The 15,047-nt window shown below is 52.2% G+C and overlaps 8 protein-coding genes across 14 annotated transcripts; 4 read left to right on the top strand and 4 right to left on the bottom strand.

Annotated features, from left to right (window-relative positions):
- Positions 1–46: 46 nt before the first annotated feature.
- On the bottom strand, positions 47–7,227 carry H257_01138. Of its 2 annotated transcripts, XM_009824194.1 has the most exons (11): positions 6,127–7,227; positions 5,940–6,050; positions 5,640–5,885; positions 5,057–5,584; positions 4,608–4,898; positions 4,488–4,562; positions 3,815–4,438; positions 2,011–3,768; positions 1,672–1,944; positions 1,397–1,614; positions 47–1,346 (listed from the first exon to the last, which is right to left on the bottom strand). In XM_009824194.1, exons 1-11 carry the CDS (start codon positions 7,201–7,203, stop codon positions 833–835), a joined length of 5,715 nt encoding a protein of 1,904 aa, XP_009822496.1. In that variant the 5' UTR covers positions 7,204–7,227; the 3' UTR covers positions 47–832. The 2 variants fall into 2 exon arrangements, with proteins under 2 accessions (XP_009822496.1, XP_009822495.1); XM_009824193.1 differs by having other exon boundaries at positions 5,640–6,050.
- H257_01139 (hypothetical protein) lies at positions 63–813 on the top strand. The gene is made up of 3 exons (XM_009824195.1): positions 63–152; positions 201–257; positions 303–813. Exons 1-3 carry the CDS (start codon positions 89–91, stop codon positions 788–790), a joined length of 609 nt encoding a protein of 202 aa, XP_009822497.1. The 5' UTR covers positions 63–88; the 3' UTR covers positions 791–813.
- A 52-nt stretch (positions 7,228–7,279) lies between the features above and the next one.
- H257_01140 lies at positions 7,280–8,467 on the top strand. 2 transcript variants are annotated; one of them, XM_009824196.1, is made up of 3 exons: positions 7,280–8,039; positions 8,094–8,209; positions 8,265–8,467. In XM_009824196.1, exons 1-3 carry the CDS (start codon positions 7,310–7,312, stop codon positions 8,403–8,405), a joined length of 987 nt encoding a protein of 328 aa, XP_009822498.1. In that variant the 5' UTR covers positions 7,280–7,309; the 3' UTR covers positions 8,406–8,467. The 2 variants fall into 2 exon arrangements, with proteins under 2 accessions (XP_009822498.1, XP_009822499.1); XM_009824197.1 differs by having other exon boundaries at positions 7,280–8,209.
- Positions 8,353–9,353, bottom strand: H257_01141 (hypothetical protein). The gene is made up of 2 exons (XM_009824198.1): positions 8,773–9,353; positions 8,353–8,722 (listed from the first exon to the last, which is right to left on the bottom strand). Exons 1-2 carry the CDS (start codon positions 9,322–9,324, stop codon positions 8,456–8,458), a joined length of 819 nt encoding a protein of 272 aa, XP_009822500.1. The 5' UTR covers positions 9,325–9,353; the 3' UTR covers positions 8,353–8,455.
- Positions 9,354–9,601: 248 nt separating this feature from the next.
- On the bottom strand, positions 9,602–10,677 carry H257_01142 (hypothetical protein). Its single transcript, XM_009824199.1, has 2 exons — positions 10,506–10,677; positions 9,602–10,460 (listed from the first exon to the last, which is right to left on the bottom strand). The coding sequence occupies exons 1-2, from the start codon at positions 10,599–10,601 to the stop codon at positions 9,675–9,677; spliced, it is 882 nt and encodes a 293-aa protein (XP_009822501.1). The 5' UTR covers positions 10,602–10,677; the 3' UTR covers positions 9,602–9,674.
- A 488-nt stretch (positions 10,678–11,165) lies between these two features.
- Positions 11,166–12,910, top strand: H257_01143. 2 transcript variants are annotated; one of them, XM_009824200.1, is made up of 3 exons: positions 11,166–11,845; positions 11,899–12,036; positions 12,085–12,910. In XM_009824200.1, exons 1-3 carry the CDS (start codon positions 11,347–11,349, stop codon positions 12,222–12,224), a joined length of 777 nt encoding a protein of 258 aa, XP_009822502.1. In that variant the 5' UTR covers positions 11,166–11,346; the 3' UTR covers positions 12,225–12,910. The 2 variants fall into 2 exon arrangements, with proteins under 2 accessions (XP_009822502.1, XP_009822503.1); XM_009824201.1 differs by having other exon boundaries at positions 11,166–12,036.
- H257_01144 (hypothetical protein) lies at positions 12,229–12,914 on the bottom strand. The gene has a single exon (XM_009824202.1). The coding sequence runs from the start codon at positions 12,860–12,862 to the stop codon at positions 12,260–12,262; it is 603 nt and encodes a 200-aa protein (XP_009822504.1). The 5' UTR covers positions 12,863–12,914; the 3' UTR covers positions 12,229–12,259.
- A 154-nt stretch (positions 12,915–13,068) lies between these two features.
- H257_01145 (hypothetical protein) lies at positions 13,069–14,322 on the top strand. Of its 4 annotated transcripts, none has more exons than XM_009824203.1 (4): positions 13,069–13,255; positions 13,299–13,428; positions 13,490–14,046; positions 14,092–14,322. In XM_009824203.1, exons 1-4 carry the CDS (start codon positions 13,115–13,117, stop codon positions 14,245–14,247), a joined length of 984 nt encoding a protein of 327 aa, XP_009822505.1. In that variant the 5' UTR covers positions 13,069–13,114; the 3' UTR covers positions 14,248–14,322. The 4 variants fall into 4 exon arrangements, with proteins under 4 accessions (XP_009822505.1, XP_009822506.1, XP_009822508.1 ...); XM_009824204.1 differs by having other exon boundaries at positions 13,517–14,046; XM_009824206.1 differs by having other exon boundaries at positions 13,490–14,322.
- The last annotated feature ends 725 nt before the right edge of the window (positions 14,323–15,047 follow it).

Here is a 15,047-nt window from a genome sequence, read left to right on the forward strand (position 1 = left end):
ATGGAAATGGTAGTAGCCGTTGCTCGTAGAAGTCTATTTTTAATCATCACAAGCAGTTTGGGGAAGTTTACTTTCCTACGCGCAAGCGATGCAGCGCACCATCGTGACACTGATGTGCATATCGGGGGGGCTTAACTTGCTCTTTCGCATGGGTACTTGATCCACATTCCTTTGCACATACCAACAGGTGCTATCTCTAGGCATCCATCTCGGTGGCAGCCACATCCAGTTTCACGAGCTCCTGGCAACACGCACAGGTGGGACACCACCTCCTCATTCAATTACCCCTGATCGTGTTCCAGTTCGCATGTACCGCGGCATTCAGCCATCGCCCGTGCCATGTCCTGTCGGCATGTATCGCCCTGTAGGGAGCGGTGTGACAATGTCCGAATGCCAATTTTGCCCCCGCGGGGTGTACGGTAACCTGCCAGGGCTCACGACAAGCACGTGCACGTCGCTGTGTCCGAAGGGCACGTACAACGACAAACTGGGCGCCACGTCCATCGACGACTGCAAGCCCTGTCCCAAGGGCACGTACGGACAGTCGACGGGCATGACGTCCAAGGTCTGCACCGCCCCCTGCCCGCTGGGCTCGTACAGCATGACCGAAGGGCTAAGCAGCGTGTCCAGCTGCGTGGCGTGTCCTGGGGACTACAGGGGCCCCAACGGACGTCGCGGCAACAATCTGAATGGGTTTGCCACGGGGGGCTACGCGTGCGACCGGTACTACCTGGGCAAGGATGTCCCATCAGGCCGCAATGCAAAGTACCTCGCGGCAACGTTGGACTAATACACACTTGAGAATTAAATGACGTTTGATTAATTGTTAGTTTTAACTGCGGTCGGCTTTGAAGAGGTCACTCTTGAAATACTGCGACAGGCTACTCTTGGCGACGTCGCTGTCTTCGAGAAACAGGTGCGCCAGTATAGTGTAGTGCTGACTAGGGCTGCAATACACCAAGAAATCGGGTAAGAAAAACGTGGCAGCTTCCCGAATGCCGACTTTGGGCGACGTTAGGCACGCCACGTACGCCTTGGTGGCATCCCCAGCACTCGTGCGATCGCTCTGCAGGACCAAGAGCAAACACTGGCAAATCAGCACGGTTGTCTTCTTGGTCATCTCGCCTTGGCTAATATACCGCGTCAACGTGGGAAGTACCAGGTGCTTGGCGGACCCAGCATAGAGCGTAAACGTGGTCTTGAGCTCTTCCAGTTGGTCCTCAAAGGTTGGAGAGGTTGTTGTCCAGGACGTGATTTCAGTCGACTTGATTGTGTGGTGGTCGAGAAAGTGGGAGACACTTGCAACAGACGCATGGGATGACTCGTATTTGCTCAAGGCATGGATCCTACCATGGAGCAGTTTAGAACTCTTTAAATACACTTTGGATGTTTATACCAGCGAATGCGGTATGCATGCTGCGTGAAAAAGGGGAGCATGGCGCAGCTGTCCTTGCGAATCATACGGTCGACTGTGTGGACGACGCGCAATGCAGTGATCGCTTTAGATTCGTCGTGATGGTGCTCCAAATAGAGCAAAAAGCACTGCACCAAATGCTTCAAAGTGTGGGGGTGGCGGAACACGCTCTCTGCGACCAAGTCGATCGCCATCAGCCACTACAATACACAACCACGTCACTAACACATCAAAATGCATGCTATTTTCATTCGTACATTGTCCAACGGGGCTTTCGACACAAACAAAGCCGACCTTCCCTCGAGACTCAGAGCAACATGCACGATTCTGGATGTGACAAGCAACGGATGGCGCAGCGCCACCAGTCGCAACGCGTCCGCATGATCTTTGGATGTTAACCACCGATCGATTTTCGACTCGAGCCGACTGGATGAGTTGAAGTGCACCAGCCGAGAAGCGTGGAGCTGCCACCCAGGGGCACAGACATCCATGGCCAACGCGAACGAGTGCGGGCGGGACGCATACAGGTCCTACATCAAAGCACACATATATAAGAAGACTCCCATGCACTTCAGAAGGTTTCGTCCTCATCGTACCATCACAATGAACTCGACCACTTGACGCTCGACGGCGGCCAAGTCCGCAGACACTTGTTCAAAGTTGTACAAGGCGGTGATGGTCGACGCCATATTGTTTTGAATGTCGAAGGCAACGTGGTAAATCAAATTCAGTCGGGTGCGGTCCACTTGTTGGGTTTGCGGCCAGTGCTGGGCTTGCTCTGCCACGATCAAACGAACGATGCGCTGCCACACGCCATGAACATGCCACGGCATCACGGTCCACATTGCATCCAACACAGTCGACGCAAACGGCAGCAACGAATCGGTCGTGTGCTGGCTCAAGAACGACTGCAGAAACACCCCCGTGCTGTCTTGGCATCCCAGCGCCATGATTTCGTGCAAGAAGACTTGGACAAAGCCGACTGGACGAGCCTTGGCCAAGGCTGAACCAAGCTTCACGAGGGACGATGTATGGCCCAACGAGGCAACGTGTACTCGTCCCAAGACAGATGATCGATGCGACTTGTCGTGAATAAGCAGACACATGTCGGCAAGTCGATCGTGGGTCGCTGCATACTGTCGTGGAACCGGACTCGGGTGTGGCATTATTGCAGGCACGTTGACGACAGAGTCCAGATCAGATGTGGGGGGTGGGGCCTTCTTTGGGCACGTAACAAGAGCGAGGAATCGGTTCTTCTTTTCTGGACAACGCGTGTCTTCGCTACCTGGTATTCCTAGTGGTTGCTCGTGGTGATCCTTCAACCAGGTGATCATGGCGTCGCCGGCGTGCCGAACCTCGGCAAACGATTCCTGGTGCAAGTACATATTCAAATGAACGAGCGCTTCGTCGCAGGCGCGGGCCGCGTCCCCCGCGCCGCTTTCTTTCGTCAACGCGTCCACACACTTATCCGGACGTGAGACGGTGGCCGCCTGAAGCGCGGTGAGCACGGCCAGCAGACACGCCGGTGCGCGGCCGTACGAGAGCACGACTCGCCACAACACTTCGAGCGTCATCTTTTGAATCGCAGCCGAAAGCAGTTGCGTGTTGGCAACGCACGCCAGTCGAAACAAATGATCTGATGAGCACACGTACGTTTGGCGAGGATGCCACAGCCCCAGTGTCGACTCTGGTGGAAAGAAGAACGCCACGAGGTGGTCGAACGAGGATACAGCGACTTGTTGGGTCGGAAAGCTCAGCAGTTCAATGGCCCCAGAGACGATGCTGGCTGGCAAGTCGACGGCGGACACTCCGCGATGGACTTCTGGCGCGACTGCCACCGTGACCCACGCCTCAGCACCTTTCAGATCGTGCGGTTGGCTTGTAGGTTGATGGACTTGCCTTTCCACGGCGGCCCAAAACGTATCGACCATACGACCAAACACTGCCGTGTCGGTTAACAACAATCGGGCGACGGACGCCCGCTGAACCAAGAAATTCCCAAGAGCTACCGCCAACGGAAGGTGCAAATGGGCTTGATTGCCAAAGATGTCGTATAGCGCTCCAAGACACAGCTTGAGCGCGTCCACAGACGACTCAAGCTTGAGAAGTGCCTCCAACGACGCTATCACTCGTTCGTGCAGCGCTGGAAAGCACGGCAGGCTGACCAGACCTGGCAGCCAGTCGAACGAGAGGCAGGGAACGGCCTTGGATAATGTCGTTATAGAACTAGTGTCTTGACGGGTCAACAGGTCCAAGAGGTACGCCGACAGCTGACGAGTGGCTACATTTGGAGACGCCAACCGGTTCAAGAAAAACGTCATGACCTCGACGTTGTCGTCGTCGTCGTTGCATTCCTACACCAAATGATATGTCCACCCAGTAGACGCAAGTAGAACGTACCTTGAGCCGGGACAAAATACTCGGCACTTGCTGCAGCAGCATGGCGTGCATCGCCCCCTTGGACTTGTCGTCACTGCCGCCGTCGACACATGCCAGCAGCAACAGCTCGCAGAGGCACCGGCGCGGCAGGTACGTCAGCGTCTCGAGCTCGGCGCACACGATTTCCACGATCCACGAAATTCGCTCCGGACGTTCCGACCAGCTGGACTGGGAGCTCTTGTCCGACACGGCTACGTCGACCATGTCCATGAGAAAGTCCGTGGATCGGCTCTTTCGAAGGCGTAGCCCCAACCGCAAACTCTTGTCCAATGCGTCCACTTTACGCAAGACGTCGACGGGCGGGGCCCGGGCGCTGCACTGAAGAGGCTGCACGACCATCAGCGATTGGTCCACGGGTAATTTGTGGGCTTCAAACAACGCCCGCTCCCGCTCGACCACCAACTGGTTGGCCTGCGATAACGTCATGGAAGGCGGTGAATGTGTGTCAAATAGCTTCAAGTCTTCTGGCTCCACAGGCGGGAACTTGAATCGTCCCGTGATGACCATTTGCATAAGGGAACGCATCGTAGGAACGTTGTCCCATACAAACGCCCCGAGCGATTCCGGATTGAACGCGACTAAAATCTATGAAACCACATTTTAGACCGTCGAAACAAATGCAACATGTACGGACCAGTAAAATACAGTGCGCCAGCCAAAACAATTCGCTGTAGCACACGGCATTGCCATCGTACAAGTGTCCTCGAACCTACATGAACGACATGACATACATGTTGGATGTGCAATGGCATACCGTGCCCGCTTCCAACAGCGGCTGGACCAATTCCAGTGTGTCCACTTTCAAACCCATGACGCCGCCATCCGCTTGATACTTGAGGATCTGATCTTGGGTGGAAAAGTACGCCTCGCGCGTCGTCTGCGCGTCGGACGCGCGGACCACCACCGCCTCCAGCACTTTGAGAATATCCAGCGTTTCCTCTGGATTCGCATACTTGCACATGTCGACGATGCGACCGACCGTCGAAGCATGCAGCGGAAGCATGTCCCTGCAAAAGTTGAAGCATCCGCGGTCATGTTCGGTTGCCTACACATGAAATATCCTTTGTATTGGACATGTGATATAAAAAAGAAGGAGGATTGCAATATCCATCAGCTCAAAACATAGCTGTGTACTACTGGGACACCGACTAAGGATACAATGGCCGACCCGTGGGTTCTTGGCATCGAGTTCATCCTACCTACCTGCATATCCGCGAGCATGTCTAGGAACAAGACCTTTCGAATGACCGCGCCAAACAATCGCATGCCCAGGTGGTCGCCAAGCTCTTGGACATCGTGGCACCAGTGAATGGCCATGCTCTGAACGTGTGCGATCAACTGCGCGAATTCTTCCTTGGATTTCACGGCGGGGGTGATGGCTGGATGTTTCGGTTCCTTGGACGCAAACATTGGTTTGCTTTTCAGGGACCCCAACGCCACGGGTCCATTGGTATTTCCGGCGTTGCTGGCGGGAGTACTAGCCACCGCCCCCGTGCCCAAGCGCCGGACGCCCTTGTCCATCGCTTTCGGAAGCAAGCGGGGGTTGCTTGAGGCGTCGGGAACGTTGACTTGCAGACTGCGCACGGCCGCGCCCTGCACAAACAAAACCAGCGCCACGAGCTCCCCCATCATGACAAAGAACTCGAACGACTGAATTCCTTTCGGCACCACGAGTAAGCCCTGGCACAACGCCCGTACGTCCAGTTGATCGTGTGTCAAACTACGAAGAACCTATCCACCAAGTCGTTGAAAACACACACATATATAAATATATATATATATATACCTTTCGCAGCGTATTTTTCAGGGTGGGAAGGTTGCTCGAGGCGGTGGCCAGATCCTGCAACACCATCGCCAACGCGCGACTGGTGGCCGTGCCGGGATGTTGGTGCTGTGGGGACCGCTTGAACACGACGTCGTTGTCTGGTTCTTGGTCGTCCTTGGAGTCGTGGCCGCCTTGCGCGGTTTCGCGGAATATGAGCGGCATCATCTTGAGGTTGTCCACGTCTTTCAACGTCGCCGCCAGTCGCTCCTTGAGCAACACCACTTTGAACGCAACGTTGATGTACTCGGGGCGCTGGCGCACCAGCATCGTAAACACTTCCGACTTGAGCTGGGGAAACGACACGGTCTTGAACTTCATGTTGAGCAAGTTCTCGACCGTGTCCAAGTCGGGCGCGTCGAGGGTCGTACACGACTAGGCATGGACGACTGGATGAGTATGACTAGTACTACTAGTAGTAGTAGATATATATATCTATATGTACTAGTACCCGAACGATCTTCAAGAGCAAGTCGCGCGCAATGGTTTTGTGTGTGGTGTGCTGAAACCACAGTTCCAAGTTGGACGAGGCCATCAACCGGCCTTGGGGGAGCGGCGTCAGGTCCATGAGGGTGAGCATCACGTGCTTGAAGGTCGTGGGGTTGACCCCACCCTTCTTGATCTCGGTCACTTTCGACGACAGATGCTCCATGATGCGCTGGACAGATGCGTCTGTGGACGGCGCGGCGGCGATGTGGGCCTTGATCATGTCCACGAATACACTGCACATGCTGTGGTCGACCCACGACCGAGAATGCAGCGAGTCATCCACAAACACTTTGAGGCAGTCGTCCGGCCATTCGTTCTGGGGAATATTCTTCAAAATCGTCGCCAACAAGTTTGCCACCAACACGGCCAACGGAAGGACCCCGCGCACCTCGCGGGGAGGTTTCGGCTTGGCCTTCTTGTCCACAGAACTGGAGCGCTCTCGACCTTGAAACGTACTTCGCAGCAGACGCAGCATGGCTTTGAGGGTGGTCGGGTGCTGGAACTTGGACGGATTCGAACTCACGCATGACGCATACGCAAGGATCAACTCGCGACTGGGACTGCCGCCGTCGCGTGCTAGCTGACCGAGGGAGCTTTGTATCAGTCGTTGAACGGACTCATCGTCTTGAGCATTATCTAGAAGCTGACGGGTGTCCTCTGTGTCTTCGTCGTCGTCCTGCGCTTCGTCGTCGTCGTCGTCGTCCTCAACTCCTTCCTTCTCTTCTTCTTCGTCCTTTGGTACCTCCTTGTCGTCAGCCGGTGGCTCAGGGGGCTTCTCTGGCGCCTTTTCTTCATCTTCTTCCTCCATGTCCGCATCCTCCAACTCCTCTTCAGCATCGGAAACCTCCTTGGCAGACGTGTCCTTTTGCTTGTCGTCGGGGTCGCTGGACAAGTCTGACTCATCGTACACGACACGCTTCATTCGAGCAGAGCGAACGCTTTGTGTCGCATTGATCTTCTGTGCTGCCGCCTTCGCAGCGCTCCTCGTGCTCTCCCGAGCACCTCGAACGGGTCGTCCCGATGGTCGTCCTGGCCCCATGTTTGGACTTGGACGAAATTGCGCACAGTGGTATAACGATTTGTTATAACAATACTTTGTGTTACAACAACCAAAAGAACGCCACACATACGCAGGAATCTTCGGAATGAACGGCCAAGTCCTCCGCGTGAGTGAGCCGTTAGCGACTCAATTCCAAACCGCCCAAGAGACAAACACAGTGCGATGCATCGAGGCCAAAGTCACTGGCGAGCAGCTTGTTGTGAACAAGGTGTTTCAGATTCATGAGGGTGTCCAGGCCGACGCCGAGTGGGCAAGCATTCAAGCCGAATGCTCCACTCCGTCGTTGGTCCTCTTCCATATTGCGACCTCGAATGGACCACTCAAGTGGATTCTGGTGGCGTCTGTGTGCGACACCCTTCCCGCGCGTGACAAGATGTTGTATGCTTCGGCTCGCGATTGCCTCAAGCAGCAACTGGGCTTGGCATATTTCGTAGGCGACGTGCACACAACGAATTTGTCCGCATTCACGTACCGCGACGTTGTGTCCACGATGCACACGACGACCGGACCGTTGAGCGATCGCGAAGTTCTCTTGAAGGAGGAAGCGCTCCTTGAACGCGATTTGTCGGTCAAGTCGAGTGCGATGAACGTCCTGCCCTTTGGCATGTCGGCAGCATGCGATACCGCGTTGATCGCATTCTCGAAAAAAGGAACGAGTTCGACTTGGCTAAGCATGCGCATGACCAACGAGGAGCTGGTCGTGGATGCATCGGTTCATATCACTCGCGACGACCAGATCAACGCCCTCGTCGATAAGGAGCAGCCCAGCTTTGTGCTGTACCGCAGCCTTGTCGATGACCCAACCCCCACCACCTGTACCGTACAGTTACTGTACATTGATTCGAATGTTGCTTTATGACGCTGTTTAGTCTTTGTGTACATTTGCCCCGAAGCGGCCAACGTGCGCCTCAAGATGACATACTCGACTGCCAAAGCATCGCTCTTGCACGACTTGCAGCGGCGTGGCATCCTAGTCGACAGCACGGTACGTTTATAGATACTATTACATGTGTTCCATTGAGTTTTGCCACGTAATGTAGATTGAAGTGACCGATGCTTGGAATGTCCTGGAAGCCCTTCAAGGGAACTCCAGCAAACACGAACACGATGATGGACACCCGAAAGTGTTTGCTCGTCCGGCGGCCCCAGGACGCGGGCGGGCGCGAGGCCGCCGCAGTTAACTTGCATATGGAAAGAACCCCAGCGTTGACTAGTTTATACAACCACTCGTTTATCGTTTGCCCTTCTTCTTTCCCTTCTTCTTGCTCGCCGTGCTGCTCGATGCCGCCGTCGACGGACCGGAGGCGGTTGCCTTGGCGGCTTCCAACTCCTTGGCCAGGCGCTCGGTCCGAATTTGGAGCTTCGGAATGAGTTCGCCCATTTTCAGCATCAAGTCCTTGCGCGTGTGAATTTCGTGGTGAAGAAACGACCCGTTGTCGGTCAATTTGACACGCACCCGTCCTTGGACCGTAGCATCGCGGGAGTATCGCTTGTACGGCTATGGCATGCGATCAGACATGGACGACACCATCGATAAACACGACGTACCTCGATGACGTACTTCAGCTGGAAGTACCGGCACACCTCACCCATTTCGTCGACGATGGGCTTGTCGCACGCAAAGCTCTTGGGAATACGCCGCCCGTCAGCGTTGGTTTTGCTCGAGTCGATGTAATTCGGGTAGAACGTCGCCCAGCGAGAGAAATCCACACTGCTCGGGGTGTTGTTGCCGAAGATCGCGGCGGGGCCGCGGTTCAAACCCATCAGTTCTTCCATGTCTTCAGGGTCCATGTCCATTCCAGGGAAGCCCGGCATGCCGCCGCCACCGCCCATTCCTGGCATCCCTCCCATACCCGGCAGACCACCCATACCACCGCCCATGCCCATAGCTTGCATCGCTTGCTGCATTCGTTCTGGCGTCATTCCAGGCGGGATCGGCATCCCCATGGATTTCATCATTTGTGTCATTTGATCAAACTGAGCCTTCTGTTCCGCGGAGCTCCCAGAGTTAGAATTGCCCCTCGCTATTTGAATCGCATTGGAGTCGTACAGTTCACCCGCGACGTTCTCCTTCGCTCGGCCCTTCGGTCGTCGGGACATGGTCAAGTCAAAACTTCCTTGTACAGCCACTGACGTGGTGACTGTTTGTAAGTATACTACTAATAGTAATACTATTAATACCTACTTTTTATTCAATCGCCCGGATGATTTAAAATGATACGACCACAAGTGTACTTCGAAGTGTTTTTTTACAAAGAATGAATAATAATTTACATATATTATTCATAACTGTAAAATGAATAAAAAGTGCGTGTACGAAATATTATTAATATTAGGCCCAACTGCAAATCAAAGGTGATGTTGATGTGACGTGTGAGAGCTTATCATGACCAGAGGATAATATATATATATGCAGCCACTTATCTAGCAATTATCTTCTCTACCACATCTTACTCGCCCGAGAGCCCCATGTTGACTTCCCCACCAAAGATGGATCCGGCAGCAGCGAATCGTTCAGCTTGGACGCGTTGAAGCTCAGCCATGCGCGTAAGAAAGGCGGTCTCTTGCTGGTACTTCATCATGGCTGCTTGAAGCACTTCCCTTGACAGGCCGTGCTGTTGGTGAATGTCGTTGGACAGCTGGTCCGCCTTCTTCACGTAGCGCTGGTTAATCGCTTCTTCCTTGTCCACAGGGTCCAGCAACTTGACTTCCTGGCACACCTCTTCCATGGCCACGTTCAGCGATTCCATGGTTTCTTCCATGATGAACAGGAACTTGTCCAAGGTCAAGTCCTCCGGCACTTCAACGTCCATGGCACCAGACCCTGTGATAAGGTTGTGAAGTTCGCGCAGCTTGCTCAATTCGGCAAGGACTTCGGTGTCTTCAATGGACTCGTAGTACTCCGAGGCGACAGTCACGTCTTGTTCCGTGGTGGTGTACTTGGTGTACACTTGAGACTCGATGGCCTTCATGGCTTCCTCAAATTGGCCCATCAAGTAGGCAGCCAATTGGTCCTCCGGTAGTCGGCGGCCGCTTTGCGAACTTTCTTGTCGGATCTTTTGCTCGATGGAGGCCAACGACATGACAACTTGGCCCATTTGCGTGGAAATCACGCCCAAGATCGCGAGGAGTTGCTCCTTTGGCAGGGAAGGCACATTTGCGAGCGAGGTGGAGGCAGAGGACTCGTCCGCTGCGTCGCTGGCAGATTCCTTGGATGGGGTGGAGCTCTTGGACGACTAAAACGACGATTAGCTACGTTTCTGCAGGGAACAATGACGTACAGATTTGCCACTTTGCGATTGATAAATGATGAAGAGCGCGGCAATCACCGAGACAGCAATGGCGCTGATGACAAGTGGCTTGGACAGGGACGACATCGCTGGGGGCTTGTGGAAAATGAACTGGAGGCTTTCGAGTTGGTGGTGTCACAGTAGTGGCGGTGCTGCACCAGCCACCGAATAAAATAACAAAGTCACGACCTCAATTAGACACAAAGCCACTATTTCAAGGCTTTTTACCAATTTCGATTGATCTTCTTTAAGGACTGTTGTTAAAACGAGGTGTTTCTCTTGCACTGTATGCAATGTCACCCATCCGGATACGGTGTGAAGTCTATGTGACTCTTCTGACACGTTATTGGCGATTTTGCATGAGAAGGGCTTCCGATTTGGTCAACTTGGCAGTTGGCTGTATCCCCTTCATCGCCATGCTGCATCAACAATGATATTCATGACAAGGTGTATATGTAGTAAAAGGGCCCTTGGTCGCACGACTCTGTGCCTATAAAGCATGTCAAACGCTGCGGCACAATGGAATTTCCGCGGACAACGTGTCAAGTGCCGTCTTTTTTCTTGTGCGATTGATCGAAATGATATTATTGGACATCCCTCAGAAGTTCCTTGCAGTTTCTTTCACCCCCTGTTGACGTTGTAAGTTTACTAGGATTTTGATTTTCGGGGAATTATTATAATTTGATTGCCCAAACAAATATTTTGTCGAGTTATACTAGTAATAATTTGTTTGCCCAAACAAATATTATTGTGGAGTTCCTATCCAATCAAAACACAGAGATCAGTCCAATCAAAGCCCAGCGATCTCGTGCGTTTTTGCAATTCCACCACGATGAGCGACGAACCTCGAAGCAAGCTCGATTCCCGCAACGAAGTGCCGTCGCATTCTGACAGCCTAGAAGCTGAAACACCGCGGTACCTCACTCGAGCTGATGCGTTCAACAGCGTGTTCCAAGGCGTTGGAACAGCGGCGGCTCAACCCCGAGAACAACTGGTTAAGAATGTAACCGGGACAATGGTCGTGTTGGTGCATCCAAGCCAAAGCGGCAATCCCATGCTACACCACATGCAGAACGTGTTGCCAGAAGTCAACGCGGACATCACTGCCGACTACATGATGGGAGACACGTGTGCTGCATACTTCATTTCCGTGCGGTATCACATGTTGCATCCCCATTACCTCAAGAACAAGTTGGCCCGCGCAACTCGCGTGAAAGTGCAGGTGTTGGTGTGTCACGTAGACGTTTCCGACAGCGAGTCGGCTCTGAAGGAGATCAATTGCGAGGCCTTGAGTGCGGGTTTCTCGCTCCTCTTGGCCTGGAGTTGGAAAGGTAGTACATGCATGTCCCCCACCTGCATCAAACTACATCACGACATCCCACAGAAGCGGCGCGATACATTGAAACATTAAAAGCGTACGAAAACAAGTCGGCAGCACTGATCAAGGAAAAGGTGGAAGGCGACTTCAATTCCCAGCTCATAGATGTGTTGACCACAGTGCGATCTGTCAACAAAACCGATGGTATGTGTGACACCGCATCGGCCACTTTGCCTTTGACTCCATGCTTAGTGCTAACCTTGTCGGGGTCGTTTGGGTCCCTTCGACGGATCATGAATGCCACCGAAGAAGAGCTGGCGCTGTGCCCGGGGATTGGGGGCAAAAAGGTTCAGCAGCTACTAGAAGCCTTCAACCAGCCATTCCACAGCTAAACAATGTAGAACTCAAAAGTGCATTCCAAACATTTCTACTTTCGCTTGCGCAAATCCGCAGCCAACTGCGCCGCCATCTCGGTTTGCTTTGCCGCTTGTTGTTGGGCGTCGGCTTCTGCCTGGCGCTTCTTCTGTTCGGCCAGCTCTTCTTGCTCCGACATGTGGTTGATAAATTGAACAGCTTGCGCAAAGATGCTTTCACCCCAGTTGTCTTGAGGCTGAAGGGCTTGTGCTTCTTCACGGACTTCTTTGATCTCTTCGCCAATCATCTCCTCGGCCAACTTGAAGCTCATGTACGACCCGTCCTTGATCAAGTCGTTCGTCTTGAGTTTGTGCATGCCTTGCGCTTCTGTCTGTATTCTTCGGATAAGGGGGATGTCCGCCACGGCTCGTCGGAACAGTGCCGAGCAAAGCGTCTTCATATCTTCTTCAGTCAACACTTCAGGCGCCTTTTCTTTCAATGCGCGGTACTCTTCGATTTGCGCAGGCAACGTGAAGTCGAACCCGTTGATCATTTCCTCCAAGATGTCATCGCCCTCCGCACTCTTCTTGGGTCGCATTGCGTTCACAGCACTGTACACCAAGAACAACGCGAACACTAGCACACCGACAGCAACCCATTCCACCGCAGACACCATGACAAGCTGATTCGTGAGGTCAAAGCACAATGAGACTGTTCCTTCCACAAAGGTCAATTAAAATATTCGAAATTCCATCTACACGTTTGTATGAAATAGAATATCGAAGGTCATTTTATTGGCCAATCACAACTCACCACTTGGCGCAGAAAATACAGCCATCCGCATAATTGCCCTCGAATTAGCGATATTATCCGGCTTTTGTATCTTTCTAAAAACGTCGTCAAGCATTGCGAGTCGGCGGCGCCAATCATGGCATACCGCGACCTCACGACCAAGTTCCAAGCCAAGCGAAGCATTGTCAATCGGCGCCAGCAACATCAGTTGAACTCAAAGAAGCCGCTCGATGGCATCAGCCCATACCTGTCCAACCTATTCAGCACATCGTCAAAGGTACGCTTGGATTCATGACCGACCTTAAGCCTATGTGTTGAAGAATCATCGGCGAGGACACGAAGCGCTGCTTCGAGATGTTGAAGAGAATACGCTACCTCCAGCTACCAGGCCAATTTGGGCAGATTCTGTGGACAAAGTGAACGAGTTGGCGAGGCAGTTGGAACTCAAAAGTGCGTACAGTACATCCATCCCTGTCCTTGTCCTGCGCGCTAACATCAGTTGAACTCAAAGAAGCCGCTCGATGGCATATTATGTTAGTTGATTTCCTCCAAAAAATACACACAAGGCGGCTCATGGTTCGATTCGACGAGTCTGAAGCCCAGCACGATCTCGAAATTGACTCGCTGACTCGGGAAGTGTCGGTCTTGTTTCGGCATTCGGAGACGTCGCTGCAGCGGTTGTCGAGGGCAGTCACGTCCTCATCCAGCGCTGCCGGAACCCAAGTGTGTGTGAACATTCAACGCAGCCTCGCGTGTCGATTGCAAGACCTGTCCCATCGATTCCGAACCATTCAGAAGGAGTACATGAACGCCCTGCAGACCCAGCGCCAAAAGTCGCATCTGTTTGGACTTGACGACGGCGGAAACGCGTCTACACGTCACAGTTTGAGCGCGCGTCAAGCGTTGTTTGCGCAGGATGACGACGACTGCGCCATCGAAGCGCGAGAGCGGGAGATTCAGCGGATCGCCAAATCGATTGTGGATTTGGCAGCAGTGTTCAAAGCCCTGGCCAACATGGTCATCGACCAAGGAACCATGGTGGACTGCATCGACTACAACATGGACATGGTACGATCGATTGACACGAAATTGAATGCATCTTAGCGTGGGTAGGTCGTGGACAGAATGGAAATGGGTATGAAGGAACTCCGCCGAGCTGAAAAATACCAAGCCAACTCGAGGTCCACTCGCTGCATCTACCTGCTGCTCACGTTGATATCCATATGCCTGTGCATCCTCATGCTAAAACATGCAAACCCGTACTATTAGAAATTAAACTGCACTTTTGGATTATACGCTGTACAGTTATTACTATTAATAGTATCTATAATATGGTGCACATCATCTAAAAACTTCGAACTGGCCAAATCGATGAGTGGAGGTTTTACTATTTAACGTACATTAGTAGGAAATATATAGGCGAAATGGACTAAAAGTAGGAACATTTTCCCTACGAAATCAATTAATGTACCGTTTTTTGGTAGTTAAACCCAAAAAACAAATACGTTAAACAAAAAACCCGATTTTATGCGTTTTATCACTGCAGTGGGAGGTTAAAGGCCCAAATACCTCCGGATATTAAATACGGATAATACTCACATACAAAACTCAAGATACATCTCAGCAGCCACCAACTTATGGCCAAATATCCAAGCGCCCATATAAAGTACCGCTAGGTTAAATATCTATTTCTGGACCAATTCATCACCAAATTTGAAATTTTGAGTAATGAATATGAAATAGAAGTCAGAAAATTTTGTGAAAAGTTGGTACTAGTAGTTTATACTGGTACTGGTAGATAGTAATGCTATTGTGCTTTCGAGTGAAATTTCGTGTTGTGGTGTGGTTTCTAGTTAGAATTTAAATCGATTTGATTGGCTACTTCAGATAAGCTCACAATTAGTAGCCAATCAAAAAACCCTCTCAATGAAATTCAACCAATCAGATCGATTGTGGATCGATTTGGTCGGCGCGATTCGATTGCCAAATTTGTACCACTGTAAGTACTGTAGTATTCGATAAAAGGACGCCGCTTGGGTGAAAGCGTTCGAAATAATTATCCCGATGAA

This window comes from Aphanomyces astaci (assembly GCF_000520075.1).
Source record: "Aphanomyces astaci strain APO3 unplaced genomic scaffold supercont1.2, whole genome shotgun sequence".
NCBI classification, from domain to species: Eukaryota; Oomycota; class Saprolegniomycetes; order Saprolegniales; family Verrucalvaceae; genus Aphanomyces; species Aphanomyces astaci.

What these genes read in the sequence shown, in the direction of transcription:
- H257_01138 (XM_009824193.1), bottom strand. Translation starts at nt 7,203, where the DNA reads ATGGGGCCAGGACGACCATCGGGACGACCCGTTCGAGGTGCTCGGGAG. An exon ending in CGCTGTTGGAAGCGGGCACG is followed by an intron (nt 4,563 to 4,607) that starts GTATGCCATTGC and finishes TCGTTCATGTAG; the next exon opens with GTTCGAGGACACTTGTACGA. An exon ending in GTATTTTGTCCCGGCTCAAG is followed by an intron (nt 3,769 to 3,814) that starts GTACGTTCTACT and finishes CATTTGGTGTAG; the next exon opens with GAATGCAACGACGACGACGA.
- H257_01142 (XM_009824199.1), bottom strand. Translation starts at nt 10,601, where the DNA reads ATGTCGTCCCTGTCCAAGCCACTTGTCATCAGCGCCATTGCTGTCTCG. An exon ending in AATCGCAAAGTGGCAAATCT is followed by an intron (nt 10,461 to 10,505) that starts GTACGTCATTGT and finishes TCGTCGTTTTAG; the next exon opens with TCGTCCAAGAGCTCCACCCC.
- H257_01145 (XM_009824203.1), top strand. Translation starts at nt 13,115, where the DNA reads ATGGCATACCGCGACCTCACGACCAAGTTCCAAGCCAAGCGAAGCATT. An exon ending in TATTCAGCACATCGTCAAAG is followed by an intron (nt 13,256 to 13,298) that starts GTACGCTTGGAT and finishes TATGTGTTGAAG; the next exon opens with AATCATCGGCGAGGACACGA. An exon ending in TCGACTACAACATGGACATG is followed by an intron (nt 14,047 to 14,091) that starts GTACGATCGATT and finishes TAGCGTGGGTAG; the next exon opens with GTCGTGGACAGAATGGAAAT.
- H257_01140 (XM_009824196.1), top strand. Translation starts at nt 7,310, where the DNA reads ATGAACGGCCAAGTCCTCCGCGTGAGTGAGCCGTTAGCGACTCAATTC. An exon ending in TGACCCAACCCCCACCACCT is followed by an intron (nt 8,040 to 8,093) that starts GTACCGTACAGT and finishes GACGCTGTTTAG; the next exon opens with TCTTTGTGTACATTTGCCCC. An exon ending in GCATCCTAGTCGACAGCACG is followed by an intron (nt 8,210 to 8,264) that starts GTACGTTTATAG and finishes CACGTAATGTAG; the next exon opens with ATTGAAGTGACCGATGCTTG.
- H257_01139 (XM_009824195.1), top strand. Translation starts at nt 89, where the DNA reads ATGCAGCGCACCATCGTGACACTGATGTGCATATCGGGGGGGCTTAAC. An exon ending in TAACTTGCTCTTTCGCATGG is followed by an intron (nt 153 to 200) that starts GTACTTGATCCA and finishes TGCTATCTCTAG; the next exon opens with GCATCCATCTCGGTGGCAGC. An exon ending in GCTCCTGGCAACACGCACAG is followed by an intron (nt 258 to 302) that starts GTGGGACACCAC and finishes ATCGTGTTCCAG; the next exon opens with TTCGCATGTACCGCGGCATT.
- H257_01144 (XM_009824202.1), bottom strand. Translation starts at nt 12,862, where the DNA reads ATGGTGTCTGCGGTGGAATGGGTTGCTGTCGGTGTGCTAGTGTTCGCG.
- H257_01143 (XM_009824200.1), top strand. Translation starts at nt 11,347, where the DNA reads ATGAGCGACGAACCTCGAAGCAAGCTCGATTCCCGCAACGAAGTGCCG. An exon ending in CTTGGCCTGGAGTTGGAAAG is followed by an intron (nt 11,846 to 11,898) that starts GTAGTACATGCA and finishes GACATCCCACAG; the next exon opens with AAGCGGCGCGATACATTGAA. An exon ending in ATCTGTCAACAAAACCGATG is followed by an intron (nt 12,037 to 12,084) that starts GTATGTGTGACA and finishes CTCCATGCTTAG; the next exon opens with TGCTAACCTTGTCGGGGTCG.
- H257_01141 (XM_009824198.1), bottom strand. Translation starts at nt 9,324, where the DNA reads ATGTCCCGACGACCGAAGGGCCGAGCGAAGGAGAACGTCGCGGGTGAA. An exon ending in AGCTGAAGTACGTCATCGAG is followed by an intron (nt 8,723 to 8,772) that starts GTACGTCGTGTT and finishes CGCATGCCATAG; the next exon opens with CCGTACAAGCGATACTCCCG.